Consider the following 22,804-nt stretch of genomic DNA (forward strand, 5'->3'; position numbering starts at 1 on the left):
ATTTGAGAGCCCTGGGGTAGCTGAAATATCCACATGGGAATAACAGACGTGCTCTACTCTGAGGTGGCACCTGGGGGCCAGGAGAGGTATCCCCTTATGATACCTGGTACTGCACTCAAGACTTCTGTTTCATCACCTTAACCCCAACCAAAATGTCTGGGCTGATCGGTGTGATGTGCTCATGAATTTCTGGAGACATCACAGACCTGCTGAGGGCTGCAAAGGGCCCGGCTGCTTCCCCACAACAGTTCCAGGGGGAGCTGAGAGCTCCTGAAAATCCTACAGAACCCTAACAAATATATTTAGCCACCTAAAAGACTTCAAATTCATGCCCTACAGAGACAGATTCTCTGATGAAATAGAACAGATTGGAAACCCTTCTGTCTCTGTCAGGCCCTGGGCCTGCCTTGTCTTGCTCCTGGCCACCAGGAAATCCATGATTCATAAGAAAGCAAATGAAAAAGGGGAATGGGACTTTTCTCTAGCTACTGGAGTGTGAATTTGAGACTGTAAAGCAAAGAAGTTATGGAAGATGAAAGAAGAAGAGCTGCCAAGAACAGAAATTTTCGTTTTGTATACAATCTGATTTTCTGCTGAGTACTAGGGAGGTTACTGCTTATTTTTAGCTCCACTGTTTGTCTTAATGCTGGGATGCAAAAACATCCACTTCTCACACAACAGATTTTTGGTTTGGTTTCTTTTACTATAAAAGTTGGTTTTGTTTTTTGTTTGTTTGTTTTTTTAACTAGCTCTGGTGCCATGAACAAGACCAAAAAGGGAAAGGGGCCCTATTTGGGGGTAATGGAGTTTGCATGAAGCTGAGTCATAGCTGACTTCACAGAGGAACTGCGCCTGCAGAGCACGTGGCTGAGACTCAATTCCTAACTGCAGGAGCCAGCAAGACTTCGGCCATGTCTGTGAACTTCCTGGAACTGGCAAAGTACACTTGTTTTTGTAGGATCCAAGTAACAAAATTAGCCCTAGTCCTTTCCCGCAGCTCTCTGAACAGCAGGGCCTGCTCTCAGCAAGATGCTCTCCTTTGGGCACTCCTTGCTCTGCCAGGATGCTCCCTGGTCAGACTGTGCAGAGACAAAGCAGGTTGGTGGAGTGACATTTGACAAGTGCTGGGAAGGGCCATTCTCCCTGCAGCTCCTCCCTATGTTCCCTGAAGTGTTGGAGTAAGAGCCTGTTTGTGCCTCTGCTCATTTCCTAAGGGACATTCTGGCTCAGCAGAGAAACTGTCCAAGAACCCTCATCCATGCAGAAACACCGTGCTCTGCAATGCTACCAAAGTCACTGAGCTTCATCATGTTCCATGCTGATCATGCAAATCCAAAGTGCCCTGTGGCTTCTTGGATATAAAACCATATCTTTTCCAAGATTCAAAGCAAAAAAAGTATTCCAAATAGAAGAAGCGCGTACATGTCTCAACCAAACTCTGTTCCAAAGATCAAAGCTTGCTTAACTAAAGACACTAAAATCAACTTGATTATCCCAATAACATGCTGATTCTACCAATTGAAGCTGACAGCTAACATATGTTGGTAATCAAAAATAGCCTGAAGTATATGGTATTACAAATATTAAAATTTGTTAAACATGGCAGGCATCATTTACCTTTGAAACTGCTGAATAAAGACCAGTTTAAGTAATGATGAACAAGACAGACACAAAAATTGAAAGAGCGAAATTAATAAGTCTACTGAAGTTAAATAATAAACACACTCTTTTCATCCCCTGTGCAATTTCCAGCTAATATAACCATACCAAAAACTTCTGGATTCTATAAACAAAGCACCATCTGTAGGGAGGGAAGATGGTAATCTTTATGCTTTATTAGACTAATGCTGTAGGATAAACTAGGTGTGTTTCACCGTTGAGAGTTTGTGTGTTGTTTTCCACCTGTCTCAACTGGTTCAATAAAATAAATTGCATTTCCCTACATACATGGCTTCACTTACATCCTGAGAACATCCCAGCTCTCAGCTTGTAATTCTCTTCACAGTTTCAAATGAGATATGTCACCTATCTTTGCTCCTTCTCATAATCAGTTAACCCTTACAGTGAGCCCCGTAGCTGTGAGTTTTCCATGGGCTTAAAGGGTTCAAAAAATTACTGGGACTGCTTGTTTTCATCTCAAAGGTGGTTTTCTATGAAAGCTTAAGAAATTTGAGGAACACTTGTGATTTTCAAGCAGGCTTCTTACTAAGCGGTGTTATTCTAGATAATTCACTCTCATCATCAGGGTTTTGGGGAATTCCAGTTTCTGCTTGGAAAAAAAAAAAAGAACCAACTATTTTCTCTGTATCCTTGTGCCAGGCTGTCCTGCCCCTGAGCCACTGCCACTCCAGATCAAGATAAGAAGGCTCTACAGGTACTTTGCATTACTTCAGTCACTCACACTGAGTGCCTCCTTGAGGAGTTTTTGGGGGAATAGTCAGCTTTCTCTTTTTGCACAGGCATCACTGGGTGATGGCCCAGCACCCATGGGAAGCAAACACCTCCCCCTGGCAAAACAGCAGATGCTGACACACGAATATTCACTACTAAGAAATACCAGGCAGCTTTCCAGCCTCTGCAGAGAGCTGGAGTGGAAAAGCTTTCAAGCTGTGCGAACAGCACAGATGGACGGACAACCTAAGGCGGCTCCGACCCTGCACTGCCGCCCACCAGTACAAACCATTCAACAGGCTCAAGCGCCACCTCCTGGAAAACACATTCCAGTCCCATTCCACTTCCAGACCATTCGGTAACGAGGCAAAAGAAAAAGGTGCTCATCACTCTTCCTGTGGCTCCGAGAGACCTTTCATTGTTGAGTGAGACTGAAATGCTGTAACCATTGGCACATACAGACTCCAGAGGAGCTGATTTATGTCAGCTGCCAACTCCACCACAGCTTGGATCCTGCTGATCTGTTACATTTGCAAACACTTTCAATGCTTTAGAGGAGAGGTCTTAGCACTTTTTTTTTTTTTTTCAGAAAGACAATTAATTAAAGCTACAAGGTAGCAGACAAGCATGGCAAAATGGATGAGTTTAAGTAAGAGGAAGAGCTTGGTTTAAAGGTACTCAAAAACTTGAAAGACTTTTCTCAGCCTACAAAATTGGAATTGGGGCCTAAAAACATTTATCACTGGCTGTAGCACTTGTATGGGAAATAGTTAATTGCAGTCAATGGAGTTCCTTACTAGCACAATGACGTAAATATGGAATAGGCTGGGTAGAACAGGAGGATAGGAACTTGTTTTAGATCTAGGAATTTAAGGGCATAATGGAATGGAATCTGAGATTTTCATTTTTTCACTAACCCAGAAACAGAGATTACATCTGAACCAGATCTTTGGAAAGGAGTGGATCTGCAAAATGCCCAAAGGTTCCCATTAGAATGTGTGTCTCCACACATCACCACACACCACACCACAGCCTATCAGTTCTCACAGCGTGTGATATTTGCAGTGGAATGAAAAACCCAAATGCCAAGGCACAGAAAGAAACCCATAGCTCGAGTGTAAAAAAGAGGTGTTTCAGATGCAGCAGGTGTGGAAGGAAAACAGCAATGGCAGCTTACATCAAAGAAAGTCCCTGCATGTTCCAGGATGAGCTGGCTGGAATCAGGCTTGTTTTTGCAGTAGGTGACATACATCTGAAATTTATCTGCCTGTGAAAACAAACATCAAGAGAAAAGCAAGATAAGCTATTTTTCTGCTATTTCCCACAGGTTTTTATTAAGGCACACCAGGATAAATACAGGTGACAACTCCCACACACCCACCACCACCAGCCCCACCCTGCCACCAAGCAGTACAAGAGCAGAAATTAAGAGCAGAAGACTTTAAGGTTTGTACCTTACTTGAGCAGTTCTGAGGGCAGCTTTCTTTAACAAGTATCACAAAGGGAAGGCCTAAAACTTTAATCCAATTGTAAAATAATTTCTAAGAGCTCTAAGAATGTTACACAAGAGTTTGAAGGTCTCAAAACTCAGTCATGAAGTGTTGACTCTATCACCTACTTGAAGATAAAGCCAGTCTACAAACTGCCAAGTGACTCACCTAGTTTAAACTGGCACAAGCCAACATTTTTCACTTGAAATTTGTGACACTTGGCCTAGACTTGCCTTTCTTACTTTGGTTCAAACTTCAATGGCTCAAATTTTATGTTGTGCTAGGAGTGTTTTGCATTTTATTTCCTAATTTGTTTACTTTTAAGCAGAAATTAAAAACATCTGTGCACTCCCACCTCTTATTCATGTACTCTGGTCTCAAGAAGAGGGAGGCAAAGAAAAGAAGAGGATGTTTTCCTTTTACCACTCTTGCATTTTTTTATTCCAGATATCTAAACAACAGGATCCTGCAATTGTGCAGGCAGCTTTGTATGTATATCTGTTACCACACACAGAGCTCTGGACATGAATCTTTGATGAGATGATGCAGAAGTATCTTAAAGTACCATGAGGATTTTGCAGAGAATGATAAATAAACGCATTCATCTTTCCTAAGCAGGTAAGCTGTTCTTTGTAAATGATGTTTCTGAATCCATTTCATCAAGACTTGTGACATGTTTTTAAATTAAATGCCCATCTGAAATCATCCAAACAAGGTCATTTTTTGGTAAAATGGTATCATCTTTACTCTTAAAATACTAATTCCTAGCTTTGATATACGAATAAAAAAATCAGAGAAAACACAAAGATGGCTGATTTGACTGGTAAATATTTTGAAAAGAGAACAGCTTTCATACAGACAAATTACTGTAGCCAATTCCGAGAGACTCCTACCCTCACTAAGACTCTCTGCATCAGGATTTCAAAGTCCTGTTGGAAATTATCCTGGCATTGCATAATGGAATGAGAGAGCACAGTGACTCAGAAATTTGACACTAATTTCTGGAGGAAAAAAAAGTTGATAAAATATGTTCTTCATGCCTTTGTGAAGTTCTTATGGCTGTCACCCCTAAAAACAGGTTTGGTTTGATGAAGTTCTGCTAAACAAAAATCAGCAGAGGTAAATAAAAACTGTAGTGGTCAGTCAGGAAAAGGAGAGAGGCTCTGGAAAGCCTTGATACAATTGCTGAGGAGAAGGTGGAAACTTTCACCCTGGGGCAGGTGAAGGACACAGCAGCTGTAGTTCCAGACTAACTCCTAATCCCATTAATCACTGGGGACATGACCCTTGCACATATTCCCAGCTTGTTCCCATTTGTGTTAGAGGAATTAATTTGAATAAATAATGAGAAACAGCAGCCTCATTACCCAGGTGACAAAGCAGTGGCCCACATCCTCGGGCAGTTGTTCATATTTCTCCAGCTCCTTTAGGAAAATGCTGAAAAAAGAAGACACCAATGTAACTAGTTACAGTCAAATATCCAGGAGGTGCAGGATAACCAATGAGTTAATCAGTCCTAATGATCAACATTTGTATCTTGATTATGAGGCTACCCAAGTGTCAAGCTAGCAGAAAAAGTGTCACTTGCCAAGGTGTGCTTTGTTTTTTGAGTACAGTCATGCCTAACTCCACCAGAAAGGAAAACGAGGCAATCCCGAGTAGTGAGTCAGTGTGTTCAGGACTGTTCTATTTGAACATAGATCTTCAAAGAGTTATTGTATAGTGGTTCAGACAAAGAGCAACAAGGGAAGCCCAAAGCTGCCAGATTCCCAACACCCAACTCAGCACACTGGACAAAGGACAACAACTTAAACAAGCTCAACATTTCACAGGTAAGTAGTAAACTTCCAAAATAGAGATGTTTTTAAACCAACTCTCTCTGAATAGCTTGTACCACAAGTGACACTTGTTTGCAGATAGAGCCCTGTACAATGCCTGGGTGGAAAGAATATGAAACAGTTTCTTCAGCTGCTCCTCCTAGAACATGTTTTCTGGACCATTCACCAGCTTTTCTGCCCTTCCTTGGACATGGATTTTGAATCAGGCTGGAGGATGCCTTAAGGTCACCATCTGAAAGAGAAGGCTGTGGAGGACACTGGTAGAGGGGACAGGGGAAATTTATTTTAGCATAACGAGAAAGAAATTTTAGAGGAAAAAATGATTATGCAGAAGCAGCAGGCTGCAGGAGGAGGGGTCAGAGAAAAGAGAAATGACAGCAGTGAGAAGCTATGTGATATGACTGAGGGCTGGAGGGATGGTAGCTGGGAACAGTGGAAACTCTAAAAGGAGGGTAATCAGATGGCATCAGGCAGGGCCACCAGAACAAAAACATAGCACCACAGAGTAAGGGCAAGTGGGAAGGCAGTCAGGCTGCTATCCTGATATGCTTTGAAGCTGCTTGCACAAAAGCATGCACAGGGCGTGCTCTGCTCTGCTCTGCTGGGCCCTGTTTATGTGCTAGCACATTTATCTGAAGCTCTTGAAATGTCCTAGAACTAAAAGAGGGAAGGATTCTCAGATTTGTTTTTAAAGTGCAACTTGAAGACAGATTTGGAATTCAGACTGAACTTGTTGGATCCAGCACCCCTAAATGTGAAGTTTATAACTGTTGTTGCATTACCACTATACCATGGAAACAATGCCCTCTAAGCTGATCTGGTACACAGTCTTATCTTAACAAGATGGGGTACTGTTAGTTACAGATTAAATACAGAAAGTCTCCAAGAAGTGGCAGAAAGCTACTTATTAACCCAGCTCATGCCAACAATTCCACTGTCTCCCCTTTGTGTTTTCCAAGATCATTTTTGACAGGCAAGCGTCCAGACTAGATCCACTGGTATAATATGGCTTTAACATTGTTGATCAGCTGAAGGTGAAGTTAGAACTAAGTTGCAATTCATTTTTGTAAAAGAAACAAAGCAAGAAATCAGACACTATTTTGCAAATTTGGATCAATTATTTTACACTCAGGTGTGTGTAGGGGCTCTCTGGAGACACCACAGAGATGCACAAGTGCCTGAACATTAGCAGAACTGTTAAGAAAACCTACTTGTTATGGAAGTCATATATCTCCTGAATATTGCCAAAGATGATGTGTTCTTTATTAAGGATCCCAGCTGGTATTTCTTCCACTCCACTCGTCATTTCCCAGAGGTAAGTCTGGAAGACAGCAGAAATTCTTAATTTTGTGAATAAATACAGTGGAAAAGAATAGATCTCCCTGTTTTATTGCCAAAGACACAGGTTGAAAAGGAACTATGTACTTTGAGATTAGATAAACAAGCTAAATTATAAAAAAATAATTTTCCAATGTTACAGAAAGCTCTCCAGAGAAATTCAAAGTGCTGGTGCTTTGAAGTTGTCTGAAGAAAAAGCAGAAACATGCCAACAACACCTGTCTTTGCTGTCCACCTGATGGTGTCCAAAAACTGCAGGCAGAAACAGCTGAAAAGATAAGCCAGATTTGCCACTTCAGCAGCATTAGACACATAAAAATCTGTCAGACTGCAGGAATGTGAAAGCTGACAGATTTTTTTTTAAATTACACTCTGACTTTTGCCTTGAATTATCACTATCTACTTTAGGAACACCCTTCTGTACAGCTAGACAAGGTATTTGACTGTGCAAATCCAGAAGTTTCTCTAGCATGAGATGATTCAAAGGAATAGATTTGAATCCTTAAGGAAAGGCTCCTTGAATCAATGTGCACAGCCTGTGCATTAAAGTGAACATCTCCACTGCAGAGGACAACATGTGCTTCCAGGAAATATGGGAGACTTCCTGGGCCATAACTTACCTCTAAACATTCATGTAAATCCCTGACATAAGCTTTTTCTGTCTGCAGCAGCTCAGCCATAATGAATCTGAAAAAAAAAAAAGGGAGTATGTTAGGTATTTTGGACATTATGAGCATTTCTACAATGAACAGAAAACAAAACATCCTCCTGTTGTCTTAAGGAACAAGCATATTTCCAACCTAGACTTTCAGCTGCCTTACTTTGCACTTTTCAGTCCATGATCAAAATACCACTTCATAATCCAGTCCCTGGTAGAGTTTTTTCTAAAAATCTTTTCTGCACAAAATCCTATTAAGTTGTATTCCTGCAACCCTGAGTCCATGGGATTTACCATCTACATGCCCACCCTGAACTATCAGCCGGTTCTCAGAAATTTTTTGCCCCAAGGATTAAGGATTCACCAACAACATTTGCATCTTTGCTGACAGTCAGTGGGAAGTCACCCTAAAACTTTACCTTCAGGGGCAACAGAGATGGATTTGGGAGACACCACTACTTTGAAGAGACTTCAACAGCTTGGTACCTGACCAGAGAAAATCCAGATGCTGTGAAACGCAATAATGGTATTTGTAGAGCTTGAGTCTGGGCCCCTCAAAGTTGAAATTCCTGATGTTTTGCCAATTTGCCACAGGCAGACCAAGTGTAACATTTTCTAAAGGATAAGTGGTTTCTCTTATGACCTGTAGTGACAATTTCAGAGGGCTGAGAAACACTTTCCCAATATTCTTACACAAAAATAAGACAGGATACTGTGAAAACAGTCAGTGTTTATGGATTTAAATGCAACAAGCACTTCTCAAGTATTTCCTCTAGTGTGAACTATTTCCAGGTGTCTCAGTCCTACACTTGCTGAAATTTGAACCTAAACTTCAAGTGAACTCTTGGGTCACTGATGTTTAGATAATACTTAGACATCCAAAGATGCTCTTTATTTTTTCCCGCTCATGTTACTTTTTACATACAACAAGAAAGCAATAAGCAACTCCACCACATCAAGGTTAATCCAAGTGCTTGACTCACTGCTTTCCCTTTCTAACTTCTGATTAAAACCAAAACAAATTCAACCTTTATGTGCTGAAATTCTCTAACCTACAAGAAACAACTTCTGCCCTACACCTGCAGACTTATCTCAGTAGCTCTGCAGCTGGAAGGAGTTACAGGACTGTCAGTCAGTCCTGGTCATGCAAATACCACAGAATTATTCTTCAGCAGATACTGTGCCATGCAGACAGTGTGTCTGGGAACATACTCTTTCTTTCTGGCTGACTTCCTTTTTTCTTCATTGACTTCATGATTTGCATCTCTCAGCTTTACCTCCCGGTCTGAAAGACTTGCTGGAATGATGTCTAGTTCTAGGTCTTTGTTATCCTAGGGAACAAAAGAAAAAAAGGTACAGAGTTGAACTTCATTGCAATCTTACTGTCGTGCAAAGTGCAGCATGTTCATGAGATCAAAGACGTAAGAAGGGACAAATGTAAGATAATATCAAAAAGGAGGAAATTTAGAGAGAAGTAGAAGTACTGTGAGAAGAGATAAAAAGCTGATAGAGAAATCTTAAAAAAACAGAAATTATATTCATTGTAATCTTCACGGTTTCTCCTAGCTAAGAATCAATACTGATAAAAAAGTCTCAATTACCTTACTCTTTCATATCTAAAATAGTTGTCTACTACGGGACTTGATAAAAAACAGTCTGATAAAGTAGAGCACCATGCAGAGACAACTTTCAGTGGCCATTTACTATGGAATACCTTTCCAGACTGTGGTCAGAACTCTGTGTAAACCAGAGGCCCTACAACGAACAGTGCAGTTAAAGCATCATGAGGGTGTGAGGAAATTTGTTCCTTATTCTTGATACTTAATTCCAGAGAGGAATTGTTGACTGAAAGGTTTTTAAGTGTTTCTGCTTCTGGCACTCTTCCTTAATAGTATGGCCAGGGAATAGCAGGAGATCCTAATTTTTGCTTCTTATGATGCTCTACTTCCCCTGAAAGAGTTCAGAGATGAGGTTGGGGATCAGTTGTTTATGTTAAAGGATGAGACAACGAAAATTTAAGAGTTTGACACAAAAATAATGGTGTGGGAACAAGATTTATAGTTTACACCAAGATTAACACAGACTTTTATTAAATTAATTAATTGAATCATTCATTATTCCCCTGAATAATGAACCTTCCCTCCTGAAAAATGGTGCAAACACCTGTTTAGAAAATCTTTCTGGTCTTCATCTGCCTCTCCTCACATCACTGACCCACCACAGAAAAAACCTTTAACCCTTTTCCTCCAGAAGCAGTTCTGAGCATGGCCAGGGGGCTGGCTGAGTTTTCATTCTTTCTAATGGCCACACGGAAACCAACAGCATTCATACCAGAGGCTTCACCTTCCTCTGTGACTCTGGCACAAAACCCCAACAGGACAGGGTCTTACAGTACCTCTGGGTTGATTCCAAGGGCTTTTTCCAGGGAGTAGCGGTATTTCCCCATCCTGAGAGAGAAGTCCCGGTAGCGCTTGTCAACGGTGGTGACCCACTTCCTAATTTCAGTGGCATGTATGTGTCCTTTCTCTACAAAGCTGTCAGCCAGCTGGATGAGGAGCTTCACTTTCTCCTTTGTTTGCTGCCCAAAATATGGTCCTTGGTTATGTTTCATTATTATTTCCATTGCTTTTAACACACACAGCAGTCAAAAGAAGTTCACCATTTTTATATATCATAAAGAGAGTCTGTACAGAATGCGATACTTCAAACTTTTTCAGTAAAACATGGAATGACATTTTATAAGGACACTTATGAAGCTGAAGAAGATAGAAAGTCAAGTTTTTGAAACCCCACAGACACAAAGACATAAAACATGCTGGAAGTTATACATGGCTCCTTCCTGCAAGAAAGGGCTTATTTTTGGTGAGCCTTGGAGCAGAAGACAAGATTTTAAAATCACACCTCATAAAATGCACCAAGTTACTCTGAATCTATACCTGGTGTATCTGCAAATCTGTGTAGAAAGGTCATCAATACACCACATATCAGCCCACAAAGTGATTTTGAGTCATTAATACTCTGTTTCAAAAAGAAACAGAATTTAAATCCAAATTCATGGTCTACTATAAAATCCTCCATCGTGGCAGTGATGTGCCGGAGGCAGGACAGCGACAAACACACCCGAAGGTCCTGCAGCAACAGCCAGCTTTACTGAGACCGCTTCCCCTTATATAGACCAGAAGGCACAGGTGGCCAATCCCCATTGGCTGAGCCAGGCACCACCCAGCCCAGCCAGCCAATAGCAGCCCTGGGCCTGCTCTCCAACGGGCCATACTGGTCCAGTTACTTAAGCGAGGTAATTATATAAACAATCACGTTTCAGTTATAAAGTTGGGATTGTTTGTAACTGTAAGGCCTCCAGGCCAGCTTTAGGCCACTACAATTCCCCCTTTTTGTTTTCAAATACAAAGCAGTGTCTGTCATCCTCTGCAGGGCCCTCGCAGACAAGATGACAGACACAGCATTGTGTAAAAACCGCGACCTAGGCCTTGAAAAGCTTGAAGGAGACCTTCAACTCAATTTGACAAGCCCAGCCTCTTTTCAGTTGGTGATGATCCCATACACCTTTGAAGTCGTAACATTCACTCTCTGGAGCTGTCAGGCAGAGCCACTAACAATGCAAGCTATCAAATTGGCATGCCACAGGCTTATAGATTAAAAATTATAAATTTACAACTTAACTCTAAAAACAAGAAACATTTCAACTCTCAGAACTGTAGGAAAAATAACCATGAAGAAAAACAATCTGCCTCAAAATTTTCAGGTCAAGTCCTCACATTTAAATATGTATAAAACCTTCATGTCCATAAATAGATAAAAGCCTTAAATAGACTTGTCATCTCAAGAAGTTCTAGTTCTCTGTGTGGAAGGTGTGCAAGTTGTTTAAGTCACTGCTCCTCAATATCTGCTGGAGTGTAGGATTATATTTACAGGAAAATGGACAGGTACTAACTGAACCAGCCTATCCTTCTGGAATTAAGAATGAGGTCATCTTTGTGGATAAAAAAGCCGATGTTGAAAGAAGAAAGAAGCAGAAAAGTTGCTGACTGACAAAGGGGTGTCAAAGTGAGTAAAATGACGTTTACAGCATCTACCAATTAGATTAAGTAATTAACCTAATTGGTAAAAAGATGAGTGCTTGCCTCATGGACAAAGTAGAGCTACCAATCAAGAGATGTGTGGACAAAGTGGAGCTACCAATTAAACAACGTGTGACTGTGTAGACCAAGATAAGAAGTAAATAAATGATGTTTAAAAGCACAACAGCTTTTGCATGATTCACATTGAATCGTGCAGAGTCCTTTGTCTCCTCACTGGAGGATCATCATGAGGATGTTGTCTCTGGTCCTGACCATGATGTAGGGCACACCTGGTATCCACTGTGTTCCGGTGTCTGGGGTTTTCCAATGGATCTGAAGCCTTAGTTTCCTTGCTCTATAGGCTCTGTTTTGGGGACAAGAGACTTAAAAGGGATGAGTTGGGCAATTTGTGTTTTTGCAGGGATTGTCACAGGTGGAGTAGGGGTTGAAACCACAGCATGTATCTTCCCAGTGAAACCTGTATCAATAATGCCAGGGTGCACAAAAATACCTTGTAGACTACCACTGGATCTTCCAATCAACAGTGCACTCAGTCTTCTCCAGATGGGCCTGTGGGCCTCGAGAGGGACCCTGTGTACCTTTAAAGTGCTTATGGTTGTTAAGATGGATGTGGAAACATCCATTCTGGCTGTGTCTGTGGTCCTCCCGTGAGCTGGTCACATAGGCTCAGACAGGAAAGCGGGAAGATGCTTGTATCATCACGTGTCTCTCCCCTTCACGCTGGGTCTTCTGTTTCCCTGGTCCTTAAAGTAAACTGTGTCAAAATGAATTCAGGATCTGCATTGTCTGGTCACTGGATTGTTTTTTCCACACTGGCTACAAGTTGTATTCCTTTGTGAATTGTCCCTGGTAATGTAGACTCATGAGGACAGCTGGTTTTTAGGTGGCCTGGTTGTCCACATCTGTAGCACAGGGGTGTCACTTTCAGAGCTGCCGCTATGGAGTCTGCTAACAAGGGCATGTTGTGGGCACTGGATCCAACCTTGGCACAAGCATTTATCATCTCATCCAAGGATGGCTTCTCATTTGGCAACAGTTCTAAGACCCTTCAACAGTCCTCATAAGCATTGTCCTTGGCCAACTGTAAAACTAATTGGTTTCTGGCCTCGACATTTATTCATTGTTTCTCCATTGCATCTTGCAGTCTTTCTATGAACTGTAGATAAATGATAAGCCCCTTACTGGTTTTTGAGTAGGTCTGGGTTGGATGTGCCATGTTCATGACCTTGAGCAATGCTTGCATCCCCAAATCCTTTACTTGTGCCAGCACTGGTGGATCTAGCCTGGCTTGGAGCCAAGGGCAAGCTAATGGTGGTAGTCCTAAAAGCTGAGAGAACCCAACCTCATAATGTGGGTCTTCTCAGGGGACCTTTAGGTTTCTTTGTTCCTGTTTTTCTGCACAGCATCGCTATTCTGACTCAAAGACCATATATTGGACTGTTGTAAACATTAGTTTGGCAAGCTGTTTAATATCAAAGGGAGTAACCTCCTCTGTTATAAACCGCAGCATACTGGTGACAGCAGGTGAGCCCAGGCCGTACTTGGCTACAAGTTGATGCAGTTCTGAAAGAACTGGCCACTGAAAAGTTGCATAATTATCCAGTGTTTTTCCACCACCCCTTATTACCAGGTATACTTCAATTGTGCCATATTCAGGTTCCCGACTTCCCGATAATGGCACATCAATCACTTCTGCAGCTTCATAATCCCCACTTGCTATTACTGCTAGCTTTACTTGGTGCCAAATGCTGACTGGATCAGGCATGGCTGTTGGTGTTGTACTGATGATGGCTTTGTCTAAGGGGTCTGCAGAAAAATGGTGGCTCTGGCTTTTGGTGCCCCTCGCCAGTAGGTGTTCCACGGGTAACTCCAGCTCTGGTAGCAGTGCATGTGGCACCAACTTTCAGACCCTGTGGTCCACCACTGCTTCTGGGTATGACATTTGCTGGGTATCTGGGTGATACCTGTGGTGATGTATTTCTGGGATCCATCCATGAATCAGCTCCAGCGCTAGGCACAGCTATTCCATGGTTAGGTTCCACTCTGGGGTGGGTCCTGCTGTCTGTACCTCCTGGCATGGGACAAGGCAGTCTCTAGTGGCCACAGGGTGCTCTATGGGAGAGGCGTCCCGGTGTGATGGCTCAGTTCCACGCGGCTGTTCTGCTTCACCGTGCGCCCAGAGCGGTGGCCACGCTGCTGGCTCTCCCAATGCCCACTTCTCCTCACCCAGCTCAGGTGTCTGCAGTGCCTCCTCCACTGCCCTTGTGTTCTGCTCTTCCTGTAGCTGCCTTAGCAGGTCCATTGAGTCTCCAAGGCTTAAAGAGCCTGCCAGCCTGGTCCCAGGTTTTAAAATCTAAGACACTTTCAGTCACATTCAGTTTCTGGTTTTTGCACCACATTAGCAGGGCAGTTAGAGCCCGCTTGTCACACTTTAGACCATGTTTCTTTAGCAAAGGTGTCCATACCTGCAGGACAGGCTTCTCTGCTGCAGAGCAACATGCTCCCATCCCAGTGGCTTCTTCTTAATTCCCCAAAGAAGGAGCGAGTCTGGATCCAAACACAGCTCTCCACAGTGTCTTCTGCAGCTCTGCACCCTGTCTTTGCCGGGGTTCCGTGGCTCTACACGCCACGGGTAGCAGCTCTGCAGGCAGCTGTTCCTACTGCCTTCCTGCCTCCTCTGCTCTACACATGGGGGCTTGTTGAAATCACTTTGGGGTTCACCAGATGTCACAGTGATGTGTCGGAGGCAGGACAGTGACAAACACACCCGAAGGTCCTGCAGCAACAGCCAACTTTATTGGGACCTCTCCTTATATAGACCGGAAGGCACGTGTGGTCAATCCCCATTGGCTGAGTCAGTCGCCACCCAGCCCAGCCAGCCAATAGCAGCCCGAGTCCCCAACGGCCTGGGCCTGCTCTCCAACGGGCCTTACTGCTCCAGTTACATAAGCGAGGTAATTATATAATCAATCACATTTCAATTATAAAGTTGGGATTGTTTATAACTGTGAGGCCTCCAGGCCAGCTGTGGGGCACCACACTCCACCAGTATTTTATTTTAGGTGCAGTTAGAACCAGCTAAAAGATGCCTGAACTCCAAAGCACACACTGAACCCCCAAACTTCACAGAGGTGTTTTCTATTCCACTTAGACTCTGACAGCCCCTTATTCAAAACTGGCCCAAAGGACCTAGTTATAAACTAGTTAGCTGTAATTCCAAATCTATCCCAGGAAATGAGGCACTGGCAAGCCTGTTGTCAAAGACAGAGAGGATGTTCCACCATGCCTGAAGCAAGACACACTCTCAGATACTTGACATTATCAGTGATCAGACCACAAATGGACAAACACACATCACACCAGAAAACATCCAGCAGATTTCAACACAAAGCTAAATTAAAGAACTTTCAGCACCATAATAGATTAAGACCTGAATCAGACATCATCCTAACAAATCAAATGGCTACCCAAGCAAGGCTAGGTATGGTGATGTAAAAACCTAACTTCCTGTAGTATTTACAGGATGATCATTCCCAAAAACTACTGGTGGTTTTGCACTCCAAATAATTGGTTTGGCCAGAAAGTTACTGGGATCAGGAAAACTTTCAGCTACAGCTTAATTTGAGAATAACATCAGTCTGGGAATGACATGCATTTACCAGATTGCATATGGCAGTGAAAATATTCTAAGTCAGCAGTAGGAGCCGTAGGACAGCCCAAGGGAGCAAGACTTAGATGTGTCAGTGAAAGAAACAGGCAGTAATGGTTAACAATGAACAACATCTAAAATTCAATCCTAGGCTAAGTCAAGAGTCTAAATGGTTTGGAAACTTTGTTATGAATTTGGATTATTCTGATAAAAAATTATGAACCAGAATGTGATTTTAGGGAGAGTAATTATGCATGGTTAGAATTCAGTAGTAGTTAAAAAAATGTCATATGTGTCCTGTCTGAAGAAATTACCTTCCATCCACTGCTAGTTATCTCACATTTTCAGAAACATGCAAGCTAAGCTAAAAGAAGTGGACAAGAACACCACAAAGCATGTGAATCAAACCCATACAAGCATGGACAGCCTAAGGAGGAATTTAAGGATTATAGAAGATCAATTTCAGGACACAGTTAAATGCAGCTACATAATGCCAAAGCCATGGTCTTCCTGCAGTCCAACTCTCCAATTTACATCCTTATCAAAGACTGTTAATACCCCTGTGGATTCACTGTCTATAAATTACCCATGGTTTGAATTAATTTGTCTGAAGCAGATCCAATCACCATTCCTGTGTAAACCCCACCAGATTTCCCAGAATTGCTCCATATAAATTAATATATTCTTGGTAATGCAGTTTTGTATTCAAAAATGTTCACCCCGGAGTTTAAAGACTCATCTATTTAAAGTACTTTGGTGGGATCAGCAGATTATTTCTAATGAGATAAATGATCATCTGTGATCAACCCAGCTGGAATTAGTGAGACAAATTGTGGTTTTAATGACAGAAGAAAGAGACCAGGAGTCCATTGTGACCTTGGATGTGTTCAGATCAATTAGTCACTCTATGCTGTTCTGGAGTGATTGTTTGAGGATGGAATGTCTTATTAGATTGCTGTGAACTCTGTATGAAAATGGACTTTGTCTTCCTTCTGATTGGAGCAGAAACTTTCTATAACCACTACTAATCAAGGTGGAAAAAAATCTCCTTTTTGTGTCTATATCTTGCTAAAAGTTCTCAAAAGTAATTTGTCTTCAGGACTAGGATTTTTAGAGAGCAACTATAAAATCAAGAGAATATTATTACAGAGATTTAAGGTATTGAAACAGAACCATAAATACAGACTAAAGCAGATGGCATAATTAGATTAAAGGAACTGTTTACTTTGGCAGGTACTCTGAATTCCCCATATTCCTTCAGGAGCTCCTGAGTTTCTTCTGCTGATTCCCCTGTGGAGTTGTGAGTAGAGAGGTAATATTCGCCTGTTTCTTGGATCCAGTCTAAGGCCTGTGAATATCAAAAACACCAGAGCAAAAACAAAATAAACAGTTTTTGTATTTCAAGAACTAATCCTCTGACAAAAAAAACAAACAAACCTGCCAGACGAAGAATATCAAATGCATTGGGACTTAATACCCTGTATACTAAAACACTGTCTAGGAACACATAAAAAGAATAAAAATACTGAAAGCGGGTGGGAAAGGATACAAAGTGGTACTCTGTGTTTCCTAGGACAAAAAAGAGTGTAGGGAATTCTACCTATATAAGCCACAGGGAAAACAGTTTTCTCATTCAGAAACAGCTCAATGAAACAAGTTTGCTCTTATATTTACTTTCAAACAAATGAACAAGTACAGAAATTATTCTGAGGTGAGAAAAATAGTGAATCTTGTTGGGCTTTGGAATTGTCTTAAGTTGTTTTGAAACCTACATTTGCCACATTTTCAAAAGTAACAGTGTTTAAACACAACTTGAGATTGCCACAGGAGCCCCACACAGAGGTGTTACATGGAGATTTTACACATTGCCAGGACGGAAAGACAAGGTGGGGTTTTACACTACCTGCTTGGCACTGCGCTCAAAGACAACATATTGCTGGCACTGATCTAATCTCCGCTTCTTCAGGGTCCAGAAGTGAAGGACCCGATTCTCCCTCTGCAACAGCTCGCTCAGAATGGCTGTAGGGCAAAGGAAAACATCTGCATCACTAGGGATTCCTTAAGTGTATTCAGAAATAAGCTATGAAACGATGAATTGAATCACTTTGCCTGGACCTTGTTCCCAAAAGCAGAGAGCCCAAAATCACACTTCTTAAAAACAAGCATTGATTCAAAGGGGCTGCTTAAAATAACCCCAAAACCAAACCCTCAGACCACATCCACAAGAAACCACCACAGAGCGCGTATAGTTGAGGAGTGATCTGGTAAAGGAAATGATGCTAGAACAGAGTTTGCCTTCTGAGCACATTCACAGACTGCAGGAGGAGCACACTGCAGAGGGGGAGGCAAACCAGACCTTCAGTACTCTGGTGCACCAACCTTTGACCTGCTGCTCGGGCCCTCTGGTGTGGCTCGCCACTCCGGGCATGCTGACGTTGTTCCTGTGGATGTACTTGAGGAACACCTCGGCGTTCCTCCGGGCCAGGGTACAGGCCTAGGAAGAACAGCCCCCAACAAAAAGATTAAAGTAAAGATGAGCAAAGAAAGCAAAGGGGACCAAGGGAGTTCTTGCTTATACTACAAGGAGTTCTCTTTCATCTGAGAAGATAAGAATTTCAGCTAAGAGTCAACAAACTCAGCTAATAAACTAACAGTCTCACAGATGTATTAAAACATGAGTAATATTTAATATAGTGGCTAACTTCAAGGCAAATTAATAAAACAACTGCTTGTTAAGAACTAGCACTTCACACATCTTCTGTCTAACCAAATCTAACCCATCTCTCAAGAAAAGTACTCATTGTTTCAAAAAATGTAAAAATCTAGAGGTGTAATTGCTTAAGCCTTGACTGCAAGTGTAGTTTCAAGTTGTATCTGTTTTAGTGGCACGTGAGAGGCTGGCTGACATTTCATTTTTCAGCCTGGGAGATCCCTGGTTCTTCCAAAGCAGCAACTGGAAGAAATCTCTGTTTCCATCCTAGTGCTGCTTTGCAGAGACAAAATTGCTTCAATTACTATTAGTTCTTCAGTTACTGGCTTCAAGGACAAAATTTGAAATGCTGGATGGTTTGTACAAGCCAACACCAAAATGATGTATAATACCTGTCATTTATGGTGCAATTTTAAGAACTGACCTTTGAACCAGCACAACTAACATCCTGCAAGCACAAACACCACCTAATTGGTCTTGATGGCATCTCTCTGAGATATGTATTGATAATAATGCTCATTACCCCTGCTATAACAAAGTAAAACTGGCCTAGGGTTTATGCAGCCAGCCAGTAGCTGAACTGGAATTATACAGCAGAGCCTACTCTCAAACTTACCAACACTGCTCTAAACTGTCTACTTAATGGAGACTTTTCCTGATTTATTAGAGAACTAAAATTAGACCTTGAGAAAAGCCTCCTTCTGTTCCAGATGTTTGCTGATCAGAGGGATGACATGGTCTATCTCAGCTGCTGGTCCAAGTTTATCTCGGCCTCCACACCAGTCTTCATCCCGTCTGTATTCCTGCTCCAAACTCTCTAACACGCTGCACACCTGAAACATGTCCATAGCACAGCAATTCAGTTATCCACAATCATAACCAGGAGTAGAACATTCAATACAAGTCTATGACCAATGACATTTCATTTTTGTACTATGGGCCACAGCATGGGGGTAACTGGGTATAAAACAGGCCCTAGACAGAATGATCTAGGTGTTTTTCTCTCCCATAGGGATCTTTATTATTTGGGATACAATTTATCTGGTTTAAGGATGATAAATCATTCTTCTCTTCTAATAAATAATGGGAGGAAGCACAAAAGCCTGAATTAAGGAAGTGTCAGTCCAGCCCCAGTGAATGATTCAGGAAACAATCCCTATTCTAGAACATGTTTAAATCCTACTGAAGTCAAGGGACTTAACACATACTTAAAGAAAAGCACAGGCTTAAATACTTTCCTGAAACAAAGTCTGAAGCTGGAACTAATTCTCTTCAGCTGCATTTTAGTTGCTCCCTATACAGCTTTTTTAAAGGCTGATGGAAACCAATAGACTTAAATCAGGGTCACAATCTAGCTGGATGCAGGTGCTCCATTGCACAGGGCTCACACACACATGTTCTGTCTTGGTAGAATAGTAGAACAATGGAAATGAGGTAAATAAACCAACACTGGAAATTAGGCATTTGCCTCAGACAAGGCTGAGTCTTTTATGTTGCAGATCCTGAGAATATTCTCAGTGGCCTGTGCAGACACAGCAAAAGTTTTCCAGGACATTTGGAACTTTCTTCTTCTTTCCCAGAGGGCTCTTCCTACAGACTCCAGAGGTGAGATGACCCAGTCAGTTATTGCTGGGATCCAGGTAGCAATGTCCATCTTCTTCTCGCTCACTCTTGCAGCTTTAGTATGAACACAGTTGTAATTCAGGGGACCCCACGTGATTAAGAGCAAGTTTGGAGTAGACTCCAGAATTACTCCCCAACCATCCCCACTATCACAGGCCATTTTCATATAACTCTGATCAAAAGCACATTGAAGTCCACTTTTAAGTCCACTTTAAAACTAAGGTGAGCTGATAACTGATCCTGCTGCCAGGCTTATGCACTATGCATTATGCAAGGACCTCATGCACTTGGCAATCTGAAATAATCTTCTTGCTTGGATGCAAACCAGCATTCAACCTCAATTTAGTGAAGAGAAAGTGCTTCACATGTTATTTAGGCACAGAAAAGCATTTCCATTTTACTTCTTGAAAACCTTGACATTCTATTGGACTTTGGTGGCTTAAAGAATGAAAATAAATGGACTGCCTGGGATTCACATGTTTCCAGAAAGAATTGTCCCTGCACAGGCAAATACTGTTTTTCTGTTAGGGTGATGAGAGAAGTGAATATAAAATAGGCTGTCAATGAAGTCAGAGAGAAACTGGGTTATTTGAAATCCAGGGTTTCACCACTAATATCAAGAACATAATATACCTGGGGAAGACAGGCATGAAAAAGTTTGGCTACATGTGACACTCTCTCTGTTCTTTTAGCTCCTTTTTCTAGATACTCAGAGCATTCAGGATCCAGTAAATTATTCACTCCACTGTCAGGCAGTCAGGGAGCAGACCCTTAAGGACTGTAGATCAGCTGTGCAGCCCAAGAGAAGATGACAGGCTTGCAGCATGAGTTCATGAGCATTCAAAGACTGAACGATTTTTGCCCTACACATTTGCTGAATAGACACAACCAATGAATGAACTGGTGGGCACTGCAGTATGCTTATCTGAGACTTGGAAACAGGAAGAGATTGAACTGATAAATTACTGGCAATGCATATTTTGGCCAGCACATCTAACTTCCTAAAGCTCTAATGAATCCCCTAACAGTTTTCATTTCTCACACTCCTCCATCAGTAGTAATTCATTTTGGTCTTGAATGCATCAGGGACTGTAACTCTGTTTGAAACTCTTCTCAGTGAAATATATTAATTATAAGGAATAAATTCCTCTTAATCTGTCTTAAAAATACATTAAACAAATTACACCAAAAAGTGGCCCAAGGATCATCTACAGCCTCCAAGTTAAGGAAAAGTACACTCTTTCCCTAATGAATTATCTAGTTGTGTTAAAAATCTTCCCCTGTCTGGTTCTCTAATTGAGGATCTCACTGTGTGACAATAACAATAGAAAATGTCCTGGCAATCACTGCTGCCTTTTGTGTAAAACCACAGGTTCCTGCAGTGTCCCTGCTAACACCAACTGCCTGGCTGCAGTAATTGACATCAGGCTAGGCTGCTCGAGTAGCCACACTGTGACACTAATTCTCACTGACTACAGTATAAAGGGCACCTGCTTGTGCAAGGGATGAATAATCCCACCATGCCAGCAGCCAACTGGAATGTGTTTTGCAATTCATGAACACCTGGAATGAAGTAGAGTTGTGTTAGCATATAATGGGTTCCTGCTGTAATTATCTGTGTTACAGGTGGATGTAAGAAAAATCCCTTCCAATCTTGGCATCTTTTTTGGCATGGTTGTATTTAAGTACAAGTGAAAACATTGGCTCACAAAGTAACAATAAATTAACTGCAAGCAGTTCTCAAGGAAAAGAAGACTTATATTCCTGAAAACTAAGCATCATGAGAACTTGAAACAAAAGTTGTGGGATTTCAAAAATTACTCCAGTTTGAAAGGGGAAAATTGAAAAAAAAACCCAACAAAAATAGCACCTTCATAAATTACATTGCTACACTGAAAACTTTAGGATAAAAGTTACTAAAAACTTCATGCTGCTCTTTGTCTTTTTTTTATGGGGGGGAGGATGTTATTTTTTGTTTGGTTTGAGTTTCGGTTCTTTTCGGTGTTACAATACTTGTCAAAGAAAGCATTTTTACTGATTCAGACTTGGCTTACTGTGGCCCAGATATGACAGTGTCCAGCTCACCTGCTCAGAGGTTTTATAAAAGGCCACCGAGGCATTGACAAGTTTGAGCCTGTCCTCCATCTTCAGCATCAGCTGCTGCCAGTGCAGGGCCACCTTCTCGGCACATTCTCTGATGGCATCGGCATCGTAATGTCCGGCCTGCAGCAACACTTCGGCCTTCTGCTGGACCTGCAGGGCACTCTGGTGTGTCTTCTGTAAGGAAGTGGCATGAAAGAGGGACTGTGTATGAGGGGAGGAAAGAGAGGTTGTACAGATGTGCCAGATGTATGATAGAAAGGTGAAGCGAGGCGTGAGCATGGGGATGCGAGAGAGTGAAACATTTTCAGAGTTACCTTCGGTTAACAGTCACTTTCTGCAAAGCATTTTAGTTTCAGTTATTGACACACATTTGCAACATGTTAATAAAGCTTGGAACATGTAAGCACTGCTAAGATGGGTTGGCTCCACTGGTCAGTTCCTGCCCCTTGGGCAGTAACATGGGGTGGGGTTCCCAGGGGTCTGTTCTGACAGCCTGGTGCAGGCAGCTCTTGTGCTAAGCTCTCAGCCAGCCTCAGTGCTGACTGCACCCCACACAACCTGCAGCCCAAAAGCAAACTCTAAACAGTTGGCAAACTACGGGCCTGATCATCCTAATTTGGCTCTCAATAGGCAGTTTACCTGGCATCAGCAGCTTTACTAGTGCAGTTGGTCAAAACATCAATCCCAGAAAACATGAAGATGTCTTACTAAAGGGCATGAACTTTATCACAAGTAGCAGCCCCTACAAGATGCATTTCTAAAAGTCAGCTCACGCACACTGGAGATTAGACTTATGCTCTTACCTTTAAGGTCAGAGCTGGGGAGAGTCAAACCATTGCCTCCACCATTCCCCAGTTTGCTCAGTAGCCACTTTACAGGCAGGACTGAGTTATCCGGCCCATTC

General features: G+C 42.1%; 1 protein-coding gene across 5 annotated transcripts in view; it reads right to left on the reverse strand.

Moving 5' to 3' along the window:
- KALRN (kalirin RhoGEF kinase) overlaps positions 1-22,804 on the reverse strand; it is a 473,821-nt gene that overhangs the window by 131,803 nt on the left and 319,214 nt on the right. For 4 of the 5 annotated variants that reach the window (XM_058840643.1, XM_058840637.1, XM_058840640.1 and 1 more), the window contains exons 17-27: positions 21,883-22,101; positions 18,858-19,007; positions 17,844-17,958; positions 17,368-17,483; positions 16,690-16,812; positions 10,111-10,293; positions 8,928-9,046; positions 7,678-7,744; positions 6,931-7,040; positions 5,249-5,318; positions 3,569-3,658 (exon numbers count right to left, since the gene is read on the reverse strand). In XM_058840643.1, the coding sequence (XP_058696626.1) occupies positions 3,569-3,658; positions 5,249-5,318; positions 6,931-7,040; positions 7,678-7,744; positions 8,928-9,046; positions 10,111-10,293; positions 16,690-16,812; positions 17,368-17,483; positions 17,844-17,958; positions 18,858-19,007; positions 21,883-22,101 (1,362 nt within the window). The remainder of the gene's footprint in view (positions 1-3,568; positions 3,659-5,248; positions 5,319-6,930; positions 7,041-7,677; positions 7,745-8,927; positions 9,047-10,110; positions 10,294-16,689; positions 16,813-17,367; positions 17,484-17,843; positions 17,959-18,857; positions 19,008-21,882; positions 22,102-22,804) is intronic. The other variant, XM_058840639.1, reaches the window with a different exon arrangement.

Source organism: Poecile atricapillus, chromosome 5, assembly GCF_030490865.1.
Source record: "Poecile atricapillus isolate bPoeAtr1 chromosome 5, bPoeAtr1.hap1, whole genome shotgun sequence".
In the NCBI taxonomy this organism is placed as follows: domain Eukaryota; kingdom Metazoa; phylum Chordata; class Aves; order Passeriformes; family Paridae; genus Poecile; species Poecile atricapillus.